At 46.0% G+C, this 24234-nt stretch overlaps 1 protein-coding gene across 4 annotated transcripts in view; it reads right to left on the bottom strand.

Moving 5' to 3' along the window:
* LOC115096400 (tyrosine-protein kinase ZAP-70) overlaps positions 1-24234 on the bottom strand; it is a 132491-nt gene that overhangs the window by 67532 nt on the left and 40725 nt on the right. For 3 of the 4 annotated variants that reach the window (XM_029610942.1, XM_029610943.1, XM_029610938.1), the window contains exons 2-6: positions 13658-14111; positions 12716-12876; positions 5325-5460; positions 1857-1938; positions 1156-1193 (exon numbers count right to left, since the gene is read on the bottom strand). In XM_029610942.1, coding sequence (XP_029466802.1) covers positions 1156-1193; positions 1857-1938; positions 5325-5460; positions 12716-12876; positions 13658-14059 — 819 coding nt within the window. In that variant the 5' untranslated portion in view covers positions 14060-14111. Of the gene's footprint in view, positions 1-1155; positions 1194-1856; positions 1939-5324; positions 5461-12715; positions 12877-13657; positions 14112-17333; positions 17438-24234 lie in introns of all 4 variants that reach the window. The other variant, XM_029610939.1, reaches the window with a different exon arrangement.

Raw genomic sequence — 24234 nt, 5'->3', positions numbered from 1 at the left:
CTGGTAAATTGGCAACATGGTTCCTTAGCCTGGTAACCATACTAAAAGGGAATTGCTTGTGATCTCTCTTGTGTGGGTAGTACTTGAAAAGGCAGGGCGGGGATTTGCCAATATAAACATGAGAATAAATGCCCCGTTTCCACATAGTGATTAGAAGCTATTGAATCTGAGCCTGCAGAGAATCCAGGTGTCCAAATATTAGGACACTAGCAGCTTATTTAAATTAGTGGTAAAAATCTTATTCTCTAATTTATGTAATTTAGGATTAGTTTAGGGATTCTCTACGAGCTGAAGTGTGTTTACCCATGGAGAAGGCCATTTTGAAACTGCTGGAAGTGAGGCTGAGGCAGGGGCAAGGCTGGATCAGCAAAGCACATTCAGGGAGTTTATTTTTTAAGTCTCTGCGCGTACTTCCCAGCTGCCAGTTTGTACTGTGGGAAATGCACTGATTGGAGTCTGTGATAGAATAATCCAAGATTCTACTCCACAGCAGAGATGCTATGAGAAATGCTCCGACTGGTGTCCGTGCCAAAATAATCCACTATTCTATTGTACAGCACAAACGCTGACCAGAATTGTATAAGGCTCCCAAGCTTCTAAGAGCCTGCAATCGGACAGTCCAGTCCAGTCCTTCTGCTGACATCCCTCATGAGTATTTGTAGCCTTGTTTCTTTAAGGACTGCAGGACACCAGAGTATAAAATAAATAACAGAGGGTCAATTTTCAAATGGCCCACACTGGGACAAACTCCACAGTTGCTTTTTACCCACTGATTTTGCACCAGCTTTCAAAGAGAATATAGGTGCATACTTTCAATTTGGAACTTATTGTGGATGCTTTCACCTCCTTTTTCTGCAGGTAGCTTTTTCATGGATAATAACACCCAGAGAGGTGAATGCACTCATGCTATTCTCTCCCCCCTTCCCTCCTTCCCACCCTCTGACCAAACGCCTCTCTCTCTTGGAAGGCCTGACTTTTAGCTGTACCGAGGCATGACAACTTTATGCATGTATATAGCTTTGAAAATTTCCTGCTAAATGCACAATATTTGTCTTTATACAGAAACAGGATCTCTTCCATACTTCCTGTGCCAAAACCTCCAGAGTTTATATATCAGGTCTGAATAGGGTTAGACAAGAAAGAGAACCTACTTACGGCTCTTGGTAGGGATGGTGGAACAGGTGCAGCAGATCCTACAAGAAACAAAAGGATTGGGTGAACTTTTTCATGGCTTTGCACCTTGCATTCCCCAAACAGTTTATGTTTATAAGAGACTGGAAAACTGTCTCAGGAGCTGGAGGCACAACCTAGGGAGGTCACTGTTTATTGACATTATGTCAGCTTGTCTTGGGTCCTGCCACTAGAGGGTGGCCATTGCTTAATGAGGCACAAGTGAGAGGGTCCTGGATTCACTGAAATGCTCCCCAGCACCACAGCCCCGAGGGACGGTCCTACACTCTCTCTACCATTGCCTATTTAAATAAACAACAATAACAATTTTGAGATTTTCAGCCAGCCTTTCCAAATGATGCTCAAGGTGGTTCATAGCATTAATAAGTCCCTGCCCAAAAGAGCTGACAATCTACGTGGGTACCTGAGGCAAGAGAAGATAACATGATTTGCCCAAGGTCACCAGGAATGCTAATAGGGGGGAATGGCTTCTCTAGTTCTTAGCCCATTGCCTTAACCTCTTGGCCACTCTTTCTCTGACTCCCAAGGGTCTGGTGATTCATTTACTCTCTGCTTTGATGCAAAGATTCAGCGGGTAAGCTGACAGGAGGAAATCCTGCTATTCCTTTAACCTGGTTAATTATTTCCTGACCTTACCCCATCTCAAGGCAGAAGGCTTGACTCACCGGCGGGTACACTAGGATTAGGGCAGATCTCCTTCAGGAAGTGGATCATTCCATCTGGTCTGATTTTCAAATATTCTACAAGCTTTACAAACATAAAGAAAGGAAAAGATAAGAGAAAAGTTATTTGTACCTTGATTGCTTTGGGTTTTTGTGTTTTTTTCAGTGCAATCAGCTACGATATTCCTATGCACCCTGCTTTCCTCCTGCCTGCCTCCTTTAGTGGTTTATTTTCTTATAGAGCAGAATTCTGATGAGTTCAGCCTTTAAATTAGACTTAAGCCCAAAGAGATCCCCCTCAACGAAGATAAGGTAGATTTTAACTTCATTAGAGTTTTTAAAGAGCACTACTTTCAGATATTGCCCGAGGAAGCAGCTTGCACATTTAAACATCTGTGAAACAGCCCTCCCCCTCCTGTTTCTCATTCTTTTCATCATGGCAGGGGGGTGCATAAAGGTACTGCTGGGGCAGTATACATGGAACCCCCATTGAGAATCCTTAGGAAGTGTAACAGGAAGCTTTTCAACTGAGGGCTTTTTATAAAGCAGGGAAGTGCTGACTACAGATACTTCCTGCATCACAAATCCATAGCAGCAGAGCTCTGGAACTCAGACCTCTAATAAGAGCTGGACTTGTGTTTGAGAAGTGTGGAGAGGAATTTAGAAACACTTTGTCCAGATAGCTAAGATTCCCAACCTTATGCAATGACAGTCATCGGGTGAAGGAACCCCTCCTGATTGTGGAGAAACATGTTGAAGATCATAGGTACGGAGCTGCTCGTCATGGGGACGAGCAGCTCCGTACCCATGAGAAATCAACACAGGCGATGCCCTTGATAAGTATGGCGAATGATTAGCAGGGGTACGGAAAAGCAGCAGGGGAGAAGGGATTTTAAAAAAACACACAAAAGAGTATATAAAAAATAATTTTTGACTTTAATAAAAAGAATAATAGACGGAGGTAAAAGAAAGGATAACTGCAAATCGGTTATCCTCATCAAATACCTCCGTACAAAGATTACCACCGCACAAGGATTCCCTTGTACGCTCGAGTTGGTGATTAATTGCATCAGTAGCATGGGTTCTTCTTAGTGTTTGGGTAATTGCCAGGTTCTTGTGGCCTAGTTTTGGCCTCTGTTGGAAACAGGATGCTGGGCTTGATGGACCCTTGGTCTGACCCAGCATGGCAATTTCTTATGTTCTTATATCCTTGTTCTTCCTGAGCACCCTTTCTGCTTCTGGGGTATCTAGCGGCCTAACTGACACCCTCACAGGCTTTTTGCTTTGAATGTAGTTGAGTTTTTGCCTCACTGGCAAGCTTCTTCTCAAATTCTCTGTGGGCCTGTCTAACTACTGTTTTACATCTAACTTGCCAGTGTTTATGCTCTTGCCTATTTTCATCATTTTGGTCTGCTTTCCATTTTTTAAAATGATTCCCCATTTAAATTTAACTGCCTCCTTTACTTCACCATTAAACCATGCTGGCACTGGCAGTCATTTGGTCTTCATTAGATTTTTTTTTAATGCATAGATACATTTTATTTGGGCTTCCAAAATGGCATTTTTTAAATGTTCACTCCTAATGCAAACTTTTAACCTTTGCGATCGCTCCTTTTAGATTTTTTTTTAATTGCCTCATTCAATCATAATGTCCCTTTTTAAAGTTATATGCTAAGTTAATGTCCTCCCTCCAGTATTTATGCTAAATTTGATTACATTATGATCACTGTTGCTTAGCAGCTGCACCACAGAAATCCCTTGCACCAGGTCATGCAATCCACGGAGGGCTAGATCTAAAGTAGCTTCCCTGCTCGGCAGTTTTAAGATTAGCTGCTTCATAAAGCAGTCATTTATTGCATCTAGAAACTTAATCTCTCTAGCATGTGGGTGAGACTTTGGGGAGTGAGCAAGAGTAAAAATAAAGGGAGGGACTGTTATACTGGAAAAAAAAAGAAATATAGGAGGTCCATATTCAAAACAGTTTGTCCAGGTAACTTTTTATTTCCCAGACAAAAAACCATAATTGGATATTTCTCCCCCCTCTCAGAAACACAGGCAGGAACTGTGAGGAAGTGACTTCCAGACTAAATGTTACCCAGGTCATTTTTTAGACAGGTAAAAAGAGGGAGTGCATGGGGCCTGCCAGGGCAGGGCTTGGGTTTAGACGGGTAGCACCTACATTGAGCGCTTCGTGTCTAAACTTACATAGGCAAGTCTGGTCAGAGAAAATGCTGGCATAAGGTTATCTGGGTAAATCCCACTGAATTTCTTACCTAGATTTACCTGAGGAAAGTTGCCAGGCCAGTTCCTGCTCCCCAAGTTGCTGAATATGGACCTCTAAGATGTTTCTTCTTTGGTGAAACCTCGGGTGGATTAATACCCCAAATAGTTAATGTATTGTTCAGTATCTTGTGGGAATTTGTAGGAGAGTAATTTAATAAAATCTGTATTTACTGCCAGTGTTGTTCACAGCCCCATTTGTTTTTTGTTTGGGTTTTTTTTTTGGGGGGGGGGGCTTCCTTAGGGGTAAGGGAGGAAAACCTTGCCCATAACCCAATTTTTCCCCAGATGGAGGCACCAGGAAGCTCCAGCTAGCTTAGTCCTGGACCCAGGAACACCTACACGGGAATCTTACATTCCCTAGTCTAAAAAAGGTATCTCTACCCAATATGTTTTTTGGTTTTCCCAAAATAAATTACTATATGCCTGGAACAAATAAGATATAACAGTACCCAAACCTTTGGTATTTCTACCTTAACAATTAATTGGTAATATGAAATAAATTCATCCCTGCGATAGAATAAAAACTAGAAGTAGCAGATGGATCCATTATCTTCAGTGACTCTTCTTATGTCTCTGCCCAAAAGCCTAATTGTTCCTGTGGCTTGTACTTTTTCTATGATGGCTAGTTATACCTTTTTGAGCACCAGTTGCTCTATGAATCACAGTAATCCAAAACCGATTCTTTGCACGGAGGCAGGATGCCACTAAATTTACAAATACAATGTATATCTAGACTTGCTACATTAAAGAACTCATTGAGTGACAAGTGACCTTCATAGAAAGCCACTGCTCAGTGTGGCTGTCGTGAAGATAAACCCTGTAAACCTGCGGGCTTTTTTAATCATTAGGTCACTTATAATGAGGCCATTGGTGGTGATATGAACGATTCTTGTGAAGCTTTCGTCATAATAAAAAAGCCAGCAGGTTTACAGGGTTTATCTTCACGACAGCCACATTGAACAGGAGGCCTAGGTGCATGGGTTAAGAGTGATCTTCTCCCCATCTCGATGTTATACAAAGAATGCAAGCTTTCCTATTTGCCATGGACTTTGGATAATAGGGCACATCTTCATACCCTCTAGGCTAGATGCTTGGTATTTAAGCTCTGTTATCTGCATGTCATACAGTACTATACCATCTTTACAGATATAAACTTAAAATAAAAATAAATAATAAGAACTGGTTTACCTGCCACAATGTGTCAAATTTGGTGCCCTCTGGGATGGAATATTTCCCAGATTTATCCTGGTCAATCCGGTAATGATAGACTGTCTTGCCATAGATGAGAGAGAGTGCATAAGTACCGCTCTCCTTTTCTCTCATCCTAAGAAAAGAAATGTAGATCCAATAATTACACACATAGTGCTCTGTACAGCAGAGAGGATCCTCAGCAGTGGTCAAGAGAAGGGTAAAGCCAGAGATCCAATAGGGTAGGGCTTTGCAAACCCATCCCCTTTAACCCCACAGTCAATCAGGTTTTCAGGATAAGCTGACTATGCATGAGATAATCCTGTATACCGTGTATGCAAATGTATCTCATGCAGAGTCATGGTGGATGGATATCACGACAATCCTACTGGCTGTGGGGCCACTACGCCAAGTTTGGGAAGCCCAATGGTAGGATCTGTGGCATTGCAACAGGAAGGTTGAATAGGCAGGCTATGAGACCCTTGTGGTCTTTATTTGCCATCATGTTCTAGGTTTCTGAAATAGCTTTGTCTTAAGTACAGAATAAGAAAACTGCTATAAAAGTCAGAGCTTTTAGTGACTCTCAGAAGAGCTACAGAGCATCCCTAATGGCAAGAAGGGCAAAGCTAGAGATTGGCTGGAGGCTGTGACATTGTGCCAGAGGTAAAGTTAAACAGATTGTGGATGGGGTGATTTGTATCAAAGAAAGCATGACCTGGGAATTCTGCAAGTCATGGGGTAGTCTATGACTTGTATTTTTAGATTTCGATTAACTCTCCAGAAACCAGCCGCATCAGTGCCTGCAGGCTGGTGCTGACTAAGTACTGTTTGGCAAGTCCAAATTAATCTAGGTAGATATTCAGGTAAAAACCTCAGTGATTTTAGCAGCTACTGCAGAATTGTGGGTAAGAAATTGTGGGGGAAAGGGGGACATGGTGCTAAATTAGGTATGGGTTCTTGTACGATCATCTACCCAGGATGGTAGAAAACCAATAAGTGATCCCTGGATAGGGATTGATACCCTGCAAGCAGTCCAGCTTCTACAACTGGATATGACCTTTCAGTGCAGACGGAAGTAGTTGGGCAGCTGGGGTTCATCACGGGACAAGAGCAGTGCTCTCCAGGAACTTTTGGCTGCTTTAGTAAGATGTAATCTAAAAGTCTCTGACAGCCAGGGGGTGTCTTTTTACCAGCACGGCGGCAACTTTTAAGTTTACCCCTGAAGAAGATTCACCTTTCGAAATGCCTATAGCATCAGGTTTGAAGTTAAATGACATTGAATACTTCAGACAGTAGAATTTAGAAGAGTGTAGCACAGACACCTCATCGGCGTCTTCCAGAACGAGCATTCGCTTGGACTTGAGATGTATTCTTAACACCTCCAAAGGTTATATGGATCCAAGATAATACACAGTTTTGCTTGCACACTAAAATTTATGGCCAGATTATAAAATAAAAATAAATAGAAATCTCTTAAGCACCTAGGAAAGGACAAAAGACACAAGATAAATGTGTGCTGTCCGGTGCTTTATGTAGGTATGTATGTGAGTGTTTATATATATATTTATACAGTATATAAGAACAACATGGTGGTGTTTCTAAATGTATAGCATTCTCAATTTTAGTGTCTGGCACATTATTTACTTCTATATGAATGAGATTTTCTTCACTCATGGCCAGAACAAGGGCTCACCAGAGTTAGAGAGGGGACCTGCAGAAAGGAAAATTGGTTCTTACCTGCTAATTTTCATTCCTGTAATACCACAGACCAGTCCAGACCAGTGGCTTGTGCATTCCTAGCAGCAGATGGAGTCAGAGAGCAAAACTTTGGCCACTGCTACTTAACGAGAGTGCCACCTGCAGTCCCTCAGTATTGGCCTGTACCCAAGCCCACGACAACTAACTAAGTAACTAAAGTAATGGGCGAAGGGGTTGGAACCCAAATACAACAAACAACCAACTCGCCCAAAACTGAACAATAAAACAAGAATACCACGTTCAGACCCTGCTCCTTCAAGAGCATCTGCAATAGGAAAACTCATTTCAGCCAATAATTCGAGCTTAAGGCAGTCTTTTGGAATTTGAAATGGGGATGGGCCTCTGGACTGATCTGTGGTATTACAGGAACAAAAATTAGCAAGTAAGAACCAATTTTCCTTTCCTGAACATACCCAGATAAGTCCAGACCAGTGGGATGTGCCCAAGCCACCCTACACTGGGCGGGAACCTGAAAGACCCACACGCAGAACACTCTCACCGAAGGACGATTCATCATGCGCCTTAACGTCCAAATGATAATGCTTGGTAAAAGTGTAAAGGGAGGACCAAACTGCCGCCCTACAGATTTCCTGTGGTGACAGAAGCTGACTCTCAGCCCAGGAGGTAGCCTGCATCCTAGTGGAATGAGCTCTCAGACCCAAGGGAGCCTGATGTCCTCGGGCATTGTAGGCTAAGCAAATAGCTTCCTTAATCCAGCGCGAAATTGTAGCCTTAGAGGCCTTATCACCCTTCTTAGGTCCGCCGAATAAAACAAACAGATGATCTGAATGTCTGAAGTCATTGGTAACCTCCAAATAGCACAAGAGAGTGTGACACACGTCCAAAAGATGAAGATCTATCTCCTGGGGGGGGGGTAACCTGGGACCACTGCGGAAACCCTGGCAGATCCACCGACTGATTGACATGGAAAGCAGATACTACCTTGGGGACGAAAGAAGGAACCATGCGTAGCGAGACTCTATCCTCATAGATTCTAAGGAAAGGATCCCGACACGACAAAGCCTGCAACTCTGAAATCCGGCGAGCAGAACAAATGGCAACTAGGAAAAAGATCTTCAAGGTCAAATCTTTTACCGTCGCTCTGTGTAAAGGTTCAAAAGGAGCTCCACAAAGCACACGAAGCACCAGGTTTAAATTCCAATCCAGACACAACTTGAGAAAACAGTTAATATCCGGATGTGCCGCCAGTGAATGACAGTGAAACCTGCCACGCAAGGCACCTAAGGCTGCTACCTGGCCCGAAAGGAATTGAATGCCAAACCCTTAGCCAACCCCTGTTGAAGGAAATCCAACACCTGGTGAACATCCGTTGATAAAGGATTCAAGGAATGCTGCAGGCACCACGCCTCAAAAAGCTTCCAGACTCTAACATAGGCCATAGAAGTAGCCAGTTGTCACACCTGAAGAAGAGTGGAAATGACCTGTTCTGAATATCCCCTCAATCTCAATTGTCATCTCTCAAAAGCCAAGCCACGAGAGAGAAGTGGTCCTCCCGATTCGAAAATATTGGCCCCTGTCGGAGCAGACGCGGAAGATGAGCCAGCTGTAGGGGACAGTCCAGAGCAATTCGGAACAGGTCCGTGAACCATGGGCGATGCAGCCACTCTGGAGCCACCAGCATCATGTTGCCTGGATGTCACTCTATGCGACGGAGAAGCTGACCGATCAAAGGCCGGGAGGAAAGGCATAGAGAAGAATTCCCATGGGCCAAGGGCAAACTATGGCATTTAATCCTACTGAGCCCACCTCTCGTCGGCGGCTGAAGAAGTGCTCTGTCTTCTCATTGGCCTGAGTAGCCATCAGACCCAACTGAGGCATGCCCCACCTGGCGCAAATGAGGTTCCAAGCTTCAGGAGACAGCTCCCACTCCCCCGGATTGAGTTGTTGCCTGCTGAGGAAATCCGCTTGAACATTCTCCACCCCCGCGACATGCGACACGGTGATTCCTTTGAGGTGGTGCTCCGCCCAGGCGCATAAAAGCCTTACTTCCAGCGCTACTGCAAGACTCCTTGTCCCGCCTTGTCGGTTGATGTAAACTGCTGTCATCATGTTGTCTGAGAACACTCAAACCATTCAATTTTCGACAAGGGGCAGGAATGCTTGCAGGGCAAGTCAGAATGCTCTCGTCTCGAGGCGGTTGATGGACCAGGATCTCTCCATTGGGGACCAGAGGCCTTGAGCGGACTTGTTTAAGCAAACTGCTCCCCAGCCTGACAGGCTGGCGTCTGTGGAGATTACCACCCAGGTGGATCAGATCCACCCCTGCTCCAGATTGCTGTGTGAGAGCCACCACGACAAACTGACTCTGGACTCTGGAAGCAGCGGCAACGGTAGGTGGAACTGTTCCGACACCAGGCTCCATCTCAACAGCGCACTTTGCAACAGCCGCAAGTCACCGAATGCCCACGAGACCAAATCCAAGGTGGAGGCCATGGATCCCAGGACTTGTAAGTGATGCCAGACTGTAGGAGCCTCCCTCTGAAGGAGGGTCCTGACCTGATCCTGCAACTTCATCACACGGTCCAATGTCAGGAAAACCTTGCCCCGAGTGGTATCGAAAAGCGCTCCCAAGTAAACCAGCGACTGAGTGGGCTCCAAGTGGCTATTCTGCACAATTATGATCCAGCCAAGCGACTGTAAGGTGAACATCACCCTCTGGACCGATCTCTCGCGCTCCTCCCTTGACTTCACTCGAATCAACCAGTCGTCCAGGTACAGGTGAACTAGGACCCCCTCCTTGCAAAGGACCTTAAACCGCAGATAACGTTGGTGATCCTGCCGGTTTGGGATGTGCAGATTCGCCTCGGTAGATCTAGTGATACGAAGAACTCCCCTTTGTGCACAGCGGCCACCACCGTCCTCAAGGTTTCCATGCGAAAACGGGGGATCCGAAGACACCTTCTGCAGATCTAGAATGGGACGAAATGTCCCCTCCTTCTTGGAAACCACAAAGTACACCGGGTACCAGCCCTGGCCCTGTTCTGTCAAGGGAACTGGGACAATGGCTCTTAGATCTAGAAGCCATTGCAGGGTCCCCTGCACTGCCTCACGCTTGCCGCGCAATGCCACCCGGAACTCCACAAATGCCTTTCGAACCGGGCACAAAAACACGAGAGCGTAACTGTCCCTGACCATTTCCAAGACCCAGTGGACTGAGGTAATCCTTGCCAACTCCATGTAAAAGCTCAACAATCTGCCTCCTACAGCTTTGACTGCAGAATGGGTACCCGTGGCCTCATTGGGAGGGCTTTTCACTCCCCACTCCGAGGCTCGCAGGCTCTCTACCTGGACGGCATTCACCACGAAAGGACTGCTAACGTCCCGGAGTCTGCTTGGGCACAGACGGAGCCGAGTATCTGCCCGCCTGGAATGTGCATGAATCCCAAAAGCGAGCCAGAGGGGGAAACACTTTCCTTGAAGATCTTTTATCCTCTGGTAATCTGTTGCCTTTGGACTCTCCCAGTAGCTTGACTAATTGGTCCAGATTTTCCCCAAAAAGGAGCTTGCCTTTAAAGGGAAGGTTACAAAGGTGAGACTTGGAAGACAAATCTGCTGACCAATTCCGCAACCAGAGGAGGCGCCGTGCTGCCACTATGGACACCATGCTACATGCGGAAGTACTCATCAAATCATACAAGGTGTCTGCCACATATGTGATGCCCGCTTCCAGAAACTCGGCCTGCGCCAGGCCAGTTCCACTGAAGCCTATATTGGGAACGGCCTCCTGAACCGAACAGAGGTAAGCCCTCTGTATAAGGCTGGTGCAAACTGCCGCCCGAAAACTCAGAGCAGCGACCTTAAAGACCCGTTTCAACTGGATCTCCAGCTTGCGGTCCTGCATGTCCTTCAAGGAGGCAGCCCCGGCCATGGGAATTGTGGTTTTCTTAGTCACGGCAAAGACAGCTGCATCTACCTTCGGGACCTTAAGGAGATCCAAGACGTCCTGCGAAAGAGGATAGATCTTTGCCTTAGCTCTGCCCACCTTTAAATCCGCATCTGGGGCTTCCCACTCCCAGGTTACCAACTTGCGGACCTTTTTGGGTAAAGGGAAGGATGTCGTCGGCTCCCAAATTCCATCTAGGACCGGGTTAACTCCTTCTCTGTCAGACTCCTCTTGAGCGACCTTAAGCCCCAGAACCTCCAATACCTGGGGAATAAGGGGGCGCAGCTCATCATCCTTAAACAGACGCACCACGCTGGAATCATCCCCGTCCAAAGGAGGACATTCGTCTGCATCCGGGTCGTCTTGTGGTACATCACCCAGATCAAAACCCGGTACCAGGTCCGACTGAACCCCAGAATCCGGAACTCCACCCTGTGGGATTAGCAGCCTAGCGTCGACTGCTGGCCTATGCTGGTCCCCAGGGTGCTGCTGAGGTTCCACGGGGCCCACTAACACCCACTTGGGTGGAAGATCCAAAGGACCCCTAGCGAGCCAGTCTCTTAAAGGCCACCTGCTTCCTAGCCAGGAAAGCCTGATGCAGAAGGAGGATAAACTCAGGGGAAAACTCCCCCGGGACCTCCTCTCCCTCCAAAGAATGGTCAGGCATTGGCACGTCATCACCAAAGGAGCAATCCTGCTCCACAGGGGCTAAGACAGGGAGGGGGGAATCCTCCTCCTGCGACCCCCGCTGCAGAGGAGCTCCCTCCCCCCCGAGGGGGGGGCACCGGCCTGGCCAACCGAAGACCTGATTTTCCCAGCCTAAGGTCAGAGGAGGAACCCTCCTAGCCCAAACTGCGCTGCAGGCCAACATTTTGGAGCAGGGTGCCATTAGTGGTGCCATGTAGCCACGCAGTGCAGGCGAGAAAATTCAGGAGCATTGGGCCTAAAGCACAACTCCCAGAAGCAGAGAGGCGCAGAAATAAACTACCAAGGAGAAAACAGACCGCACGACGCAGCTGCCAACCCGGGCCAGAAATTCCTTCTCCTTCCCCCACCATCAAAGAGCCCAGAGCCCTGGGTGCCAACGAAACTGCATGGTAAGATCAGCTGCTCAAATCCCACCGTCTTGCCGGCAAGCAGACAAAGCCCGTCCCCAGCGCAGACTCCTTACCTCAGTCCGAAGAAAAACATTCGGGGGGTTTTTTGGGGTTTTTTTTAACCTTACGGAGTCAGCCTTAGAGGAACAGGGATCCGAAGGAACAGCTTCGGTGTGTGAGGGAGGCAGGAGCCCCTGGCTATCAAGCACATCAGCCTGTTGCGGACAAAGCTTCAGTCAGGGATGTCCAACCCCCCGGTCGCTCGGCTTCCACTGAGGGATGGCTCACAATAGTACCTAACACCTCAGGGAGCTAGCCTATCAACTATCTAAAAATCTTTCTTCTTTTTTTTTTTAAACTAACTTACAGACTGCAGGATGCACCTCTACCATCTGCTGGAGTCAGAGAAATATTGAGGGACTGCAGGTAGCATTCTCGTATATGTAGCACTGCCCAAAGTTTTGCTCTCTGACTCCATCTGCTGGTAGGGATGCACAACCCACTGGTCTGGACTGATCAGGGTATGTTCAGGAAAGTCTGTTATGGCCCTAGCAATAAGAATTTTCCGGAGGGAAATCATGGCAATAGCAGAGAAAGATCTTAGTGTCAGAACGATGGACAAGTCTGCTCACAGGAATTTTCCATCCGGCTGTGATCCAAGGTAGAGTTTGCGCTCAGCTTCTTCCCGTGAAATTGTGCCGTGGAACCATGGCATCCTCTCATGGGCTGTAGTGGCAATGAGTTTCTCAACCTGTGGAGCCTGGCTTATAATTGCCTGCTCTAGAGCGTCACCCTGCATGAGAAGGAAGAAATAAAAGAAAATGAGATGACATGAGTGCAAAAACTACAGATAAATATCTTAATCTTGGTTCCCAGCAGCTAAAGATCACTTACCTTTTCCATTTTATAATACTTTGGTCTGAAAATAAATATTACTTAGGAAAGCAGTGTCTGTAGGCCTTCACCAAGACCTGAACTTGGCAAGGTGGAGATTTCAGAAACAGAAAGATATTTACAAAACCATAATAAGTCAGCAATAAGACCTGAAGCCCAGACATAGCATTCCTGCTCACAAGTTTCAAACTGGAGTTAATTCACCTATGTCTTGGTATACTTCAGTACAACCACTGAAGCTCACATAGGAGGGAAGATGGCGGCCATGTTGAACAGATTCTCTACAGAGATAATGCAGGCCTGGGACAAGCATAGAGGACTTATCAAAAATGAGAAGGGAACCTTTCTTTGAAATTGGAAAGTGGATAAACCCTTTGAAGGACCAACAGATGGCAGGGTAAAGAGAACAGCATCTCACTAACAAGGACTCAGCCACAATAATCAAACCCTGTCATTCAGTGCAACAACTGAGCAGCAAGCCGAGTCAGAGAGATAAATTCTAATCTTATCCTCTTAGTCTTAAATATTTTCAGATTCATTCAATTTTATTTTGTACTTCATTTATAAAAGCCTAGGCAATAGTTTCCCATATGGCACTCAAGCACCCAAGCCACTAGCACCAGTACAACAAGGAGTACTCAGGCCTGCCCCATAGAATGATAAATACCGCATCCCCGTACCTCCAGTTTCCAGTTCTGCCGAACATATTCCCGCACCATGTTGTCCCGCAAATTGTCGAAGATTCCTGGCCTGGGCTCCAGCCCGCAAGGCCGGTTGTAGGGCTTCCGCAGGTTGCAACACAGCCCATCAGGGTCCTTGGAGTAGTACTCACACAGCTCCTCCGGCCCGCAATGTGACTTGCCACCAGAAATGGCATAGGTGCCATTGAGCTGACGCTCGATGGGATAGTGATAGATGCGCAGGTTGAAGACGACAGAAAGGACGTAGCCTCCCAGACTGCGCAGGCACTGGCGCAAGAGAAAGAGGCCATCCAGCATACCGCCCAACTTCAGGTGCTCCTCTGCCTCCGTCCTGGAGATGCTGCCATAGAAAAAAGGCAGGTGATTGGCTGCATCGGGCATCTTCCAGCGACCACAATACCCTTCACAGAGTCATCAATTCCAGCCAAGTGACCTGGAAAAGATGGCCAAACACAAGAACATCATTTGTGACTCTTTTTTTCTTTTTTAGAGTAAATCTTACCAGATCTCAAGCATGCAGGTTCGCTCTAACAATTTTGTCTTTCTAGGGTTAATATTCACAAGACAGAGAAAGCCACAGTACCTGAAAACTGAAGGAGGGCCAATGTGACACCAATTTTTAAAAAGGGCTCCAGGGGTGAGCCTGATGTCAGTGTTGGGCAAATAGGTAGAATCCTTTCTTAATCGCAAAATCACCGGCCATGTAGATAGACGTGGCTTAATAGGGAAGAGTTAACATGGCTTTAGCAAAGGGAAGTCTTGTCTTAGCAATCTTTTATATGTTTTTAAAGCTGTAAATAAACATGTAGATAAATGGGAGCCAGTGTTTGGATTTCCACAAGGCATTTGACAAAGTCCCTCATGAGGGATTGAGGAAAATAAAAAGTCATGGGTTTAGGGGGCCATATCCTATTGTGGATTCCAAACTGTTGAAAGGAACAAAGAGTAGGAATAAATACCCAGTTTTCTAAATGGAGAAAGGTCATTAGTAAAGTATCACAGGAATCAGTATCGGGACCTATACTGTTTAACATATTGATAAATAATCAGAAAAAGGTAAAGACAAGTGATCAAATTTGCAGATGACACAAAATTATTCAAATTGTTAAAACAGCAGCTGATAGTGAGGTATTGCAAGAAAGAGCTTGTGAGACTAGGAGACTGGGCATCCGAACAGCAGATGAAATTTAGGGGCAGATTTTCAAATGGGTATGCGCGTACCCTCCGAAAACCTGCCCCAAGTTCCCCCTGCGTGCGCCAAGCCTATGTTGAATAGGCTCGGTGGCGAGCGCAAGCTCCTGGACACGCGTAAGTCCCGGGGCTTTCCTGGGGGGGGCGGCATGTCGGGGGGCGTGTTGCAGCGGCGCATCATCTGGGGCGGGGCCGTGGGCGTGGTTCCAGCCCGGGGGCGTGGCCAAGGGCTCTGAAACTGCTCCTGGGCCGGGGAATCGCACAGCTGGTGCGTGCGAGTTACGCCTGCCTCTGGCAGGCGTAACTTTTAAAGCAAAGGTGGGGGGGTTTAGGTAGGGGAAGGGAGGGGAAGGTGCAGGGGGTGGAAGGCAGGCTGTGCTGCTCGGCGCACGCAGGCTGCCGATTTTGCACAGCCTTGCGTGCGCCGACCCCGGATTTTAAAGGATACGCGTGAGCCAAAGTACGCGAGGGTGTACTTTTATAAATTCTACCCCCTTGAAAGCAACAACCAGAAGATTTTTTAAAATCGTAGAAAGCACTTTTTCACTCAGCTGTGGAATCTGTTGCCAGAGGCTGTCATCAAGGCAACCAGCATTGCAGAGTTTAAGAGGTTTGGACAAGCTCCTGGAGAAAAAGTCCATAAAACATTATTAGCTAGGTAGACTATAAAAAGCTATTACTATCCCTGGGAGAAAGAAGAAATAGACCTACTTTATTGGGACCTGCCAGGTACTCTTTGTTCTGGAGTGGCACTTTTTCCAAGGGCACACAAATTTATCTCTGGGGCTGTCGTCAATACAAATCTCTCCTCTCTCAATGGTCCCTAAGATATGGGTTCTTTCTATGGAGGGGGGAGAGAGACCTTTTTGGCTCAGGCAGTGGTGCAATTTCTTCCCTAACTCGGGGAATCTCAGTGGCTCTCTGACTCTGATGATGTCTGTGCTGCAGGGACAAACAGGCTGGACAGACACAGACAGTATATGTTCAATATAACTCTACCAATTCTTCAAATTAAATGAATGTCCAATCAAGTTGTATACTGTCCAGCGGCGGATTCCCGCCCAGGCCGGCCAAGGAGATACCACGTGGTCTGCCGAGCGCGGCTCTGTCACGGCCGTGCTTGGCAGACCACGTAACTAGCGCAACCAGCCCACCAGGGGATACCCGATCCCCCGATAGGCCAATCCTCCCCTGATACTGTCCTTTTTACAATCTCTGCTTTCGCTGGGAAGTTATTCTTAACTTTGCATCTTCTCTCTCTCTGTGTAGTTCTCCTTTACCTCAAACAAAGATTTCAACTAGTCACTCCTATATTGAGTGTGTAAGCTGCCCCAGTAGTGCTGGGAACCCCTATGTGCGTGGGGATTACTAAATCATGAAAAAATCCTACTTTAGATCCAAATGTCCAGTTCTTTCTTCTCCCCAACCTGTGTTTTGTGTCCCAGGTATGGATCTCCAAGATCTTTTCCTCCTTCTCTCCAACCTCCTGATGTGACCTCCCAGGGGGAAAGGATCCAAAGACTGGGAATAGGAACCAGGCTCCTGCAGCCTTGGCTCCAATGTGAGGAGTGGTGGAATAAACCTCCTCACCAACCAAAAGGGGATAAAACATTTGAAGAGTCAAAAATTCTCCTCTGAAGTGAATGCTATCACTGCTTCTTCTCTATGGGAGGGGATGAGACTAACCGATCTTCATCCCCAACCTCTGGATGTGGGGCTTGTCCCTCACCAAAGGGTCCAGGGTTTTAACCAGTCAAAATACTTCTAAATAGTCATAAGATCAACAAGGTCTCGCTTCCAAAAGTCAGACAGACCCTATTAGGCAGGGAATGCACTGATCAGGAATCTCCTCTGAAATAAAACAAGTTAAGTTAGCGGGCCTAACTCAACCAGGTTAGTGGGCCTAACTCCTTGAGAGCTCAACTTAAAAGACCACAATGACTAAGCCACTAGCTCCCTCAAGTGGACTAAAGAGCTACCACTCACAGCCAACCTCAAGGGGAGGTACTGCACAAGAATGGTATTCCCCACTAAGCTGCTACCTATAAGGGCAGGTATCTAGGGCCATCTAGTGGACAACCAAGGGGTCTCCACACTCACAACTGGGACTGCCCTGGCCACTGTCAGAGATAGGATGCTGGGCTCAATGGACCTTGGTCTGACCCAGCAAAGCATGTCATATATTCTCCTCACTTATCCTATCAAGTGCCCTTTCACCTCCTGGTGTGGCAGCCAGCTGCCCCCAAGATCTAGTGGGGAATGGAAAGCTGTGAAGGGCAGAAGACTCTTCCAGGGCAAACTTCACCACCACATGCTGGTGTCCCCTTCCTAGTACTGCTCTCTCATGATCCAGTGTGCTAATAATGACTGAGAAGAGTAAGCTGGTCCTAGTCCGTTGCATGGCCCTTTGCAAAAGAAGGAATAAAGGGGAACTTAGAACCATGTCAAGTCCCAAACCACTTACATCTCAGGCTCTGTGCTTCTAAATTGTCCAGAGATGCCATTGATTCCTATCAGTCGCACTCACTTCCATCCATAGTCACAGTAATTGGCAGGCTTCTGAAGGCACTATGAAGGAGAAGATAATGAAGAATGAAGTATGGGAATGGATAGGGACAAAAGAAGGCTATCCCTTGGGATATAGATGAGGGTGTGGAAAAATTATTAGGGGAGATTGTGAGGGGCACAAGAAGGTTCACCATGTATGTGGCACTTGATGGTGGAAGAGGAGCAGTAGTGTCATCAAGGGGTTTTATGTCATCTGAACAGGAAAAGCCAGTCCCGGTTTTGCCCCCATTGTATCTATGATTGTGTAATTATAATTTATCTAAGAAAAGCAGGAACTGTAAATGGAATAAACGCAGGACTGGCTCAACATGCCCAGATGACATGAAGTCAATCGGCATCCCTCATCTTGATCCTCATAACCTTTCAGCCCTGTCAGTCACCTTGATGATCACTGGCTCAAGCTGAGTTTGGTTGATGAGTTTCCCTATAGCTCAGGGCCTTCCAAATTGTGGATCGGGACCCCAGATTGGGGTCACAAATGCTTCAAATGGCAGTGATCTTCAGATGCCAACAGCATTAGTAGTGGAAGACGGCAATGGGGCTTGGGAGAGCCACGAAGGAAGGGGAGGGCTTAGTGTGCACAGGCTGGTAAAGATTGCCACTGCTCCTCTGAACCTAGCCAAGAAAAAAAATATTGTCCCTGTTACCAGCCAGCTCTCTTTTTCCATCAGTTGTCATCCATATTTGGCACGGGGCCCAAAGAAAAATGTTGCTGCTTACCTTGGCGAAAGGGATGTTTGGAGAAGGGGATGCTTGAAGGGAAAGGGTCAGATGCAGGAGGGGTTGGAGGGTTGGATCAACTGGAGAGGTGGTATTGGCTGTAGAAGGTGAGAGGGGGGGAATGACAGAAGCTCGATTAGAGGATGTAAGAGAAGCTGGAGGTGAAAGGAATCAGCTGAGGGATGTGAGAAGATTGAAGGAGAAGAATGGGAGGTGAGAGAGAGAGATGGGGATGATAACGAGGGAATGGGGGATGGCGTGATAGAGGATCTGTTGGGATTATAAGAAGGGTCTGAGGGTAAGAAGATCAGCGGGGGGGGGGGGCAAAAAGTTGGGGGGAGATGAGAGAAGCTGGGGGATGTAAGAGGGAAAATTGGGGGGGGGGGGGAGAAAAGAGGAACTGCACTGGAGGGGTGGAGGTTGAGAGAAAGGATCGACTGAAAAGGGCGGATGGTTAGAGAGGAGATCAGTTGCAGTGAAGGGAGAGGGACCACACCCCTGCTAATTTGTTTCCATTATACTCTGGGGTCCTGTGAATTTTCAAGTGCTAAAATGGGATCACATTGGCCAAAATGTTTGAGAAGCCCTGCAATAGCTTCATGTCATTAGAAGAGAGGTTGAGCCAGTCCTGGTTCATGCTGGGACCTCTCATTTCTTAAAAGACTGGGGGATGAAAAGTGCATGCATGCACCAAGTATAAAACCAAGACTAGCCACAGAGCAACCTGTAGGCAAGCTCTTACCATGTATCAGAGATTTATTTGCTTATTTCTATCCCTGCTGCTCCTCTGAGCACCGTGCATTGGCTGGAAGAGTGGTAGAGTGCAGAAAGGACAGGGGATGTCAGTGCAGCTCTGACGTTCATTACCTACAGGAAACCACAGCAGGAAATATACAGCAGGGAGAGGGGTGGGACTTGTCTGCGAGCGAGCGTTGCTTAAATAAAATGTGCAGGTGTGGAAAATTCATGCAGGAGCACACAAGCACATGAACTGACTTTCACCAACAGGACAGATATACTCAAGCTCCTTATCTTCTTTCAGGGCCTAGTACTTCTGTGCCTCCCTGTGCAATGTCACTCCTTATCTCTTATGACCAAAGATTCAAAAATTCCTCCATAGCCTCCTCACCGGGGTAGAAATGCACTAGCCAACCAGGTACTTGTGACCCCCAACCCTTCTTCACAGGGTGCCACACTCCAGAGACTGCTGAGCACTCTCAAACTCATTGCAGCACCTGGGATCATGATACGGGAGACAGGTTTAACATGTATGGCCTAGGTGATCACAGTCAATCATATTAAAGAAAACAGTTCTCACGCCAAGTGCTGTGCTCCAGAACAGAGAAAAAACTTTAGTAAAAATTAAAGCCGTCTAATACTACAAAAAAAGAAAAAAAACAACAACAGATGGTTCTTCAGGAAGCAGAAGGCACAAAAATAGCCAACACAGGGCCTCATTTACTAAGCATTTTTCCTAAAGACACAGAATGGGAGAAAATACTTAGCAAATGAAGCTCACAGTCGTTTATCAGCTTATTATCTCAAAATGCAATCCTCGTGGACCTTGAGCAGAAAGTCGCAAGAGGATTGTCTTCCCCCCACTCCCAAAACGTCTCTTCTTCCATAGACCCCCTTGGGACTTAAGGAAAGAGTAGAAAACACCGGGTCGTGCACTCAGTCTGTCAGGCAAGGCCCCTTTTCCCATGGAATTTAGGAAAAAAGGCGCCCTCCTGGTGGCTGAAATCTTCTTCTGAACTCTTCAACAACTGGATGAGAAAGTGTGGCCATCCTTCAGGCTCACCACTAGACGATCCCGGCTCCTGAACCCTTTTTAGATAGGGGTTATATAATTAGGTAGCAGAGGGAGGAGGGTGCAGCTCCTCCGCCGAGGTTGCTCCCTGCTGGTATAAAAGAAGCTTGCATCATTGCAAGGTGCGGCAGTGCAGATTCGGTTTGGAAGTTAGGTGAAGGAGGACATTTTTTCATATTTGAAGTGTGGGCCCTGCAATATGAAATCCTTGAAAAGGTGGGAGGATTCATCCTTCCGGTCGCTCCCCGACTGGTTGGGTTGCCCTCCAGAACGGTTTTATGATTTTTTACTGAGTTTTAGAGTTTTTGCGAGACCCCCCCCGGTTCTTGGTCTGGGAAGAGATTATGGGGAAAGTCTCTTTTCTGGGGTGGCCATGATAAGGAAGACGCTGGTGGCCTAGTGGTGACCCCACTGCATTAAACTTCCAGATTTTTGGATGTTTGAGTGAAGTTTGTTTTGAAGGAGACCTGGCAGGAAGATTTTTGCTGCCACCCTTCCTGCCTTGAAGGAGAAAGCCAGAAGAGCAGTTTGGACCCCTGCTGCCTGAACCTTTCCTCCAAAAGATACCCGAGTAAGTAAGAACTGTGTTAAGCATCTGGAATGTTCACCCTGGGGAGAAGATTCGTAAGTGGGAGACTGTGCAGAGACTGAGAGTCTATTGCCTCAATACTAAAAGCAATCCATTTAGATAAGTTAAAGAGCAGCTTTTAAACTAGAACGAAGGGGAAAGCCGACAGTCGCTCAGCAGCGCATGGTTCGGAGAGAGGTATCTTCAAAGGATACTAATGATGCATTAGAATTAGGGCATCCGACAGTGAGGTTCCAATAATAAGAAAAGCAGTCCAAGTGCCTGTAAATAAAAACTCACCTGAGCTAAAAAAATTCTAACTTATCCCTATCAATTAAAAAGCAGAATGAAAATACAAACAAAAAACAAACTTTGAAATGTTTGTATGCTAATGCCAGAAGTCTAAGAAGTAAGATGGGAGAATTAGAATGTATAGCAGTAAATGATGACATAGACTTAATTGGCATCTCAGAGACATGGTGGAAGGAGGATAACCAATGGGACAGTGCTATACCAGGGTACAAATTATATTGCAATGACAGAGAGGAGCACTCGGGAGGAGGTGTGGCGCTTTATGTCCGGGATGGCACTGAGTCCAACAGGATAAACATCCTGCATGAGACTAAATACAAAATTGAATCTTTATGGGTAGAAATCCCTTGTGTGTCGGGGAAGACTATAGTGATAGGGGTATACTACTGTCCACCTGGTCAAGATGGTGATACAGACAGTGAAATGCTAAGAGAAAGTAGGGAAGCCAACCAAATTAGTAGTGCGGTAATAATGGGAGATTTCAATTACTCCAATACTGACTGGGTAAATGATTCAGCGGGATTTGCTAGAGATATAAAGTTCCTGGATGGAATAAATGACAGTTTTATGGATGTTGCGTTCGTGCCTCGCTCCACCCGCTCTACCTTTGTGGCGACTCCCTTCGGCTCAGATGGACGGATGCAGCCGCGGCTTCTCTCCGCCTCTTGATCCCGGTATCCCTGGGCTGGCTTGACGCTACGGATCCGCGTGGTTCAAAGCCGGCGATCTTGGTGGAGAGTTTGGAGAGCTGGGCCAAGATAGACTGCAGGTCAGGCCGCAAAGCTTCTTGAACAGCTGTTTTGATGTCGGCAAGTGCGGCGATCAGTTGCAGCTCGGCAAGTCCCAGCTCCTCCTCCCCCAGCGTGGCATCCGGCGGTCGGGCCCTCTTCTTCTCTTCTTCTTCTGCGTGCAGCCATCATTAGCAATTTAAACTTACTTAAAAGTGGTGGTAGTCTGCTGGGAAATTGAAAGTTTCGGGTGAAATCGCAGATTTGCGGTTAGGGCTAGTATTTAGCCCGATATGGGGAGCTGGAGAGTGGAGAGGAAGGGAAACACGTCCTCGCTCGCTACGGCATCACGTGATCTCCCTGCTGTAGCAATTTTTAATCATTGGTCTCACCACAATATTAATCAGAGAATTTTGTTTGAAAGTTTTCAGTTTGTTAGTTTTTAAAGAAAGCACTTATCTTTTCGTTGTAAAGCGGTATAATATCTTAGGAACAGCCCAACTGCCCAACATGGCTCGTGTTTCGCTGCTTTAAAAAACTGCTTCATCAGGGGCATGTACTGAGTATGTTCCTTATATCTATTTGTCCACTTGTATCCTTTGTATTTGTGCAGCGTCTCTCAGTACAAAATAGTGAATGCCCCTGATGAAGCAGTTTCTTAAGCAGCAAAACACGAGCCATGTTGGGCAGTTGGGCTGTTCCTAAGATATTATACCGCTTTATAACGAAAAGATAAGTGCTTTCTTTAAAAATTAACAAACTGAAAACTTTAAAAAAAATTTCTCTGATTAATATTGTGGTGAGACCAATGATTAAAAATTGCTACAGTCACATTTCACAATAGTGGCTGGGGAAACAAAACCCAAGACCGCACTGTCGGTAGTCCGAGAGATTTTCAAACATTAAAAAAAAACTCTTAAAATTTTTTTTATGAGGTCTTTCACCACAAATTCACAATCTGAGTTTCTCTATATGGTGTTTTTTTGTGTTAGGATATTTTTAGTACACCATTGGTCCAGTTCTTGAGTTACCAGAAGCTAGAAATAAGCTAGGAGCAGTGTATACCTAAGTAAAAAGGCTGAAAAGTTCAGTTACTCACCTTGGAAAGGTGTTAAGGCAGTGTGATTTGGTTTGATTAGGTACCAACATTTGTTAATCAAGAGAGCAGTGAGTCATTCTGGCTGACTAACTGAAGTGATAAGGTTGCATGACTGATTTGATTAGGTACCATCATTTGTTAATCAGAACAGCAGTGAGTCGCTCAGGACAACTAACTGTAGTGTAAATCTCCAAAGGGATTGTTTTGTACTAATTTACCTTAGAAGCACAAGATATATTGCAAGGGAAGAACTCAGTAACCCACAATCCAGTGGGAGCACTGAGAGGAGAGGATCACCTTGCTGGTGGCTGAAAGGAATCGGTAAGTTTTGCTTGGGAATTTTTTTTAAAGTATTGGGGAGAAGTAAATTATTGGGGTATATTTTTTAGTGTGTTTGTGCCTTTAATAGTCAGTAAGGCAGCTAATAAACATAAATTAGTGTGTTTATTTTTAAATAGTCAGTAAGGCAGGTAATACGCAGAGGTTAGTGTGTTTATTTTTCAATAATAAGTAAGGTACCTAATAAGCAGAATTTAGTGCATGGATGAGACGATGGTGCAAGGAAGAGGGATTCAGTTTTGTAAGGAACAAGGGAACCTTTTGGGGAAGGGGGGTCTTTTCCGAAGGGATGGGCTCCACCTTACTAGGGTGGAACCAAGCTGCTGGTGCTAACCTTTAAAAAGGAGATAGAGCAGCTTTTAAACTAGAACAAAGGGGAAAGCCATCAATCACTCAGCAGCACATGGTTCGGAGGGAGGTATCTTCAAAGGATATTAATGACATATTAGAATTAGGGCATCCCAACATTGAGTTTCCATTAATAAGAAAAGTAATCCAAGTACCTCTAATTAAAAACTCGCCTGAGCTAAAAGATTCCAATTTATCCCTATCAATTAAAAAGAATGAAAATAAAAACAAAAAGCACACTTTGAAATATTTGTATGCTAATGCCAGAAGTCTAAGAAGTAAGATGGCAGATTTAGAATGTATAGCAGTGAATGATGACATAGACTTAAATGGCCTCTCAGAGACATGGTGGAAGGAGGATAACCAATGGGACAGTGCTATACCAGGGTACAAATTATATTGCAATGAAAGAGGAGCATCTGGGAGGCGGGGTGGTGATATATGTCTGGGATGGCATAGAGTCCAACAGGATAAAGATCATGCATGAGACTAAATGCACAATTGAATGTTTATGGGTAGAAATCCCTTGTATGTCAGGGAAGACTATAGTGATAGGGGTAATACTACCGTCCACCTGGTCAAGATGGTGAGACGGACAGTGAAATGCTAAGAGAAGTTAGGGAAGCTAACCAAATTGGTAGTGCAGTAATAATGGGAGATTTCAATTACCCCAATATTGACTGGGTAAATGTAACATCGGGACATGCTAGAGAGATAAAGTTCCTGGATGGAATAAATTACAGTTTTATGGAGCAACTGGTTCAAGAACCAACAAGAGAGGGAGCAATTTTAGATCTAATTCTCATTGGAACAAAGGATTGGTGAGAGAGGTAATGATGGTGGGGCTACTTGGAAATAGTGATCATAATGGGC

The sequence above is a fragment of the Rhinatrema bivittatum genome, chromosome 8 (assembly GCF_901001135.1).
Source record: "Rhinatrema bivittatum chromosome 8, aRhiBiv1.1, whole genome shotgun sequence".
Taxonomy (NCBI): Eukaryota; Metazoa; Chordata; class Amphibia; order Gymnophiona; family Rhinatrematidae; genus Rhinatrema; species Rhinatrema bivittatum.
This window is presented reverse-complemented; position numbering and strand designations above follow the sequence as displayed.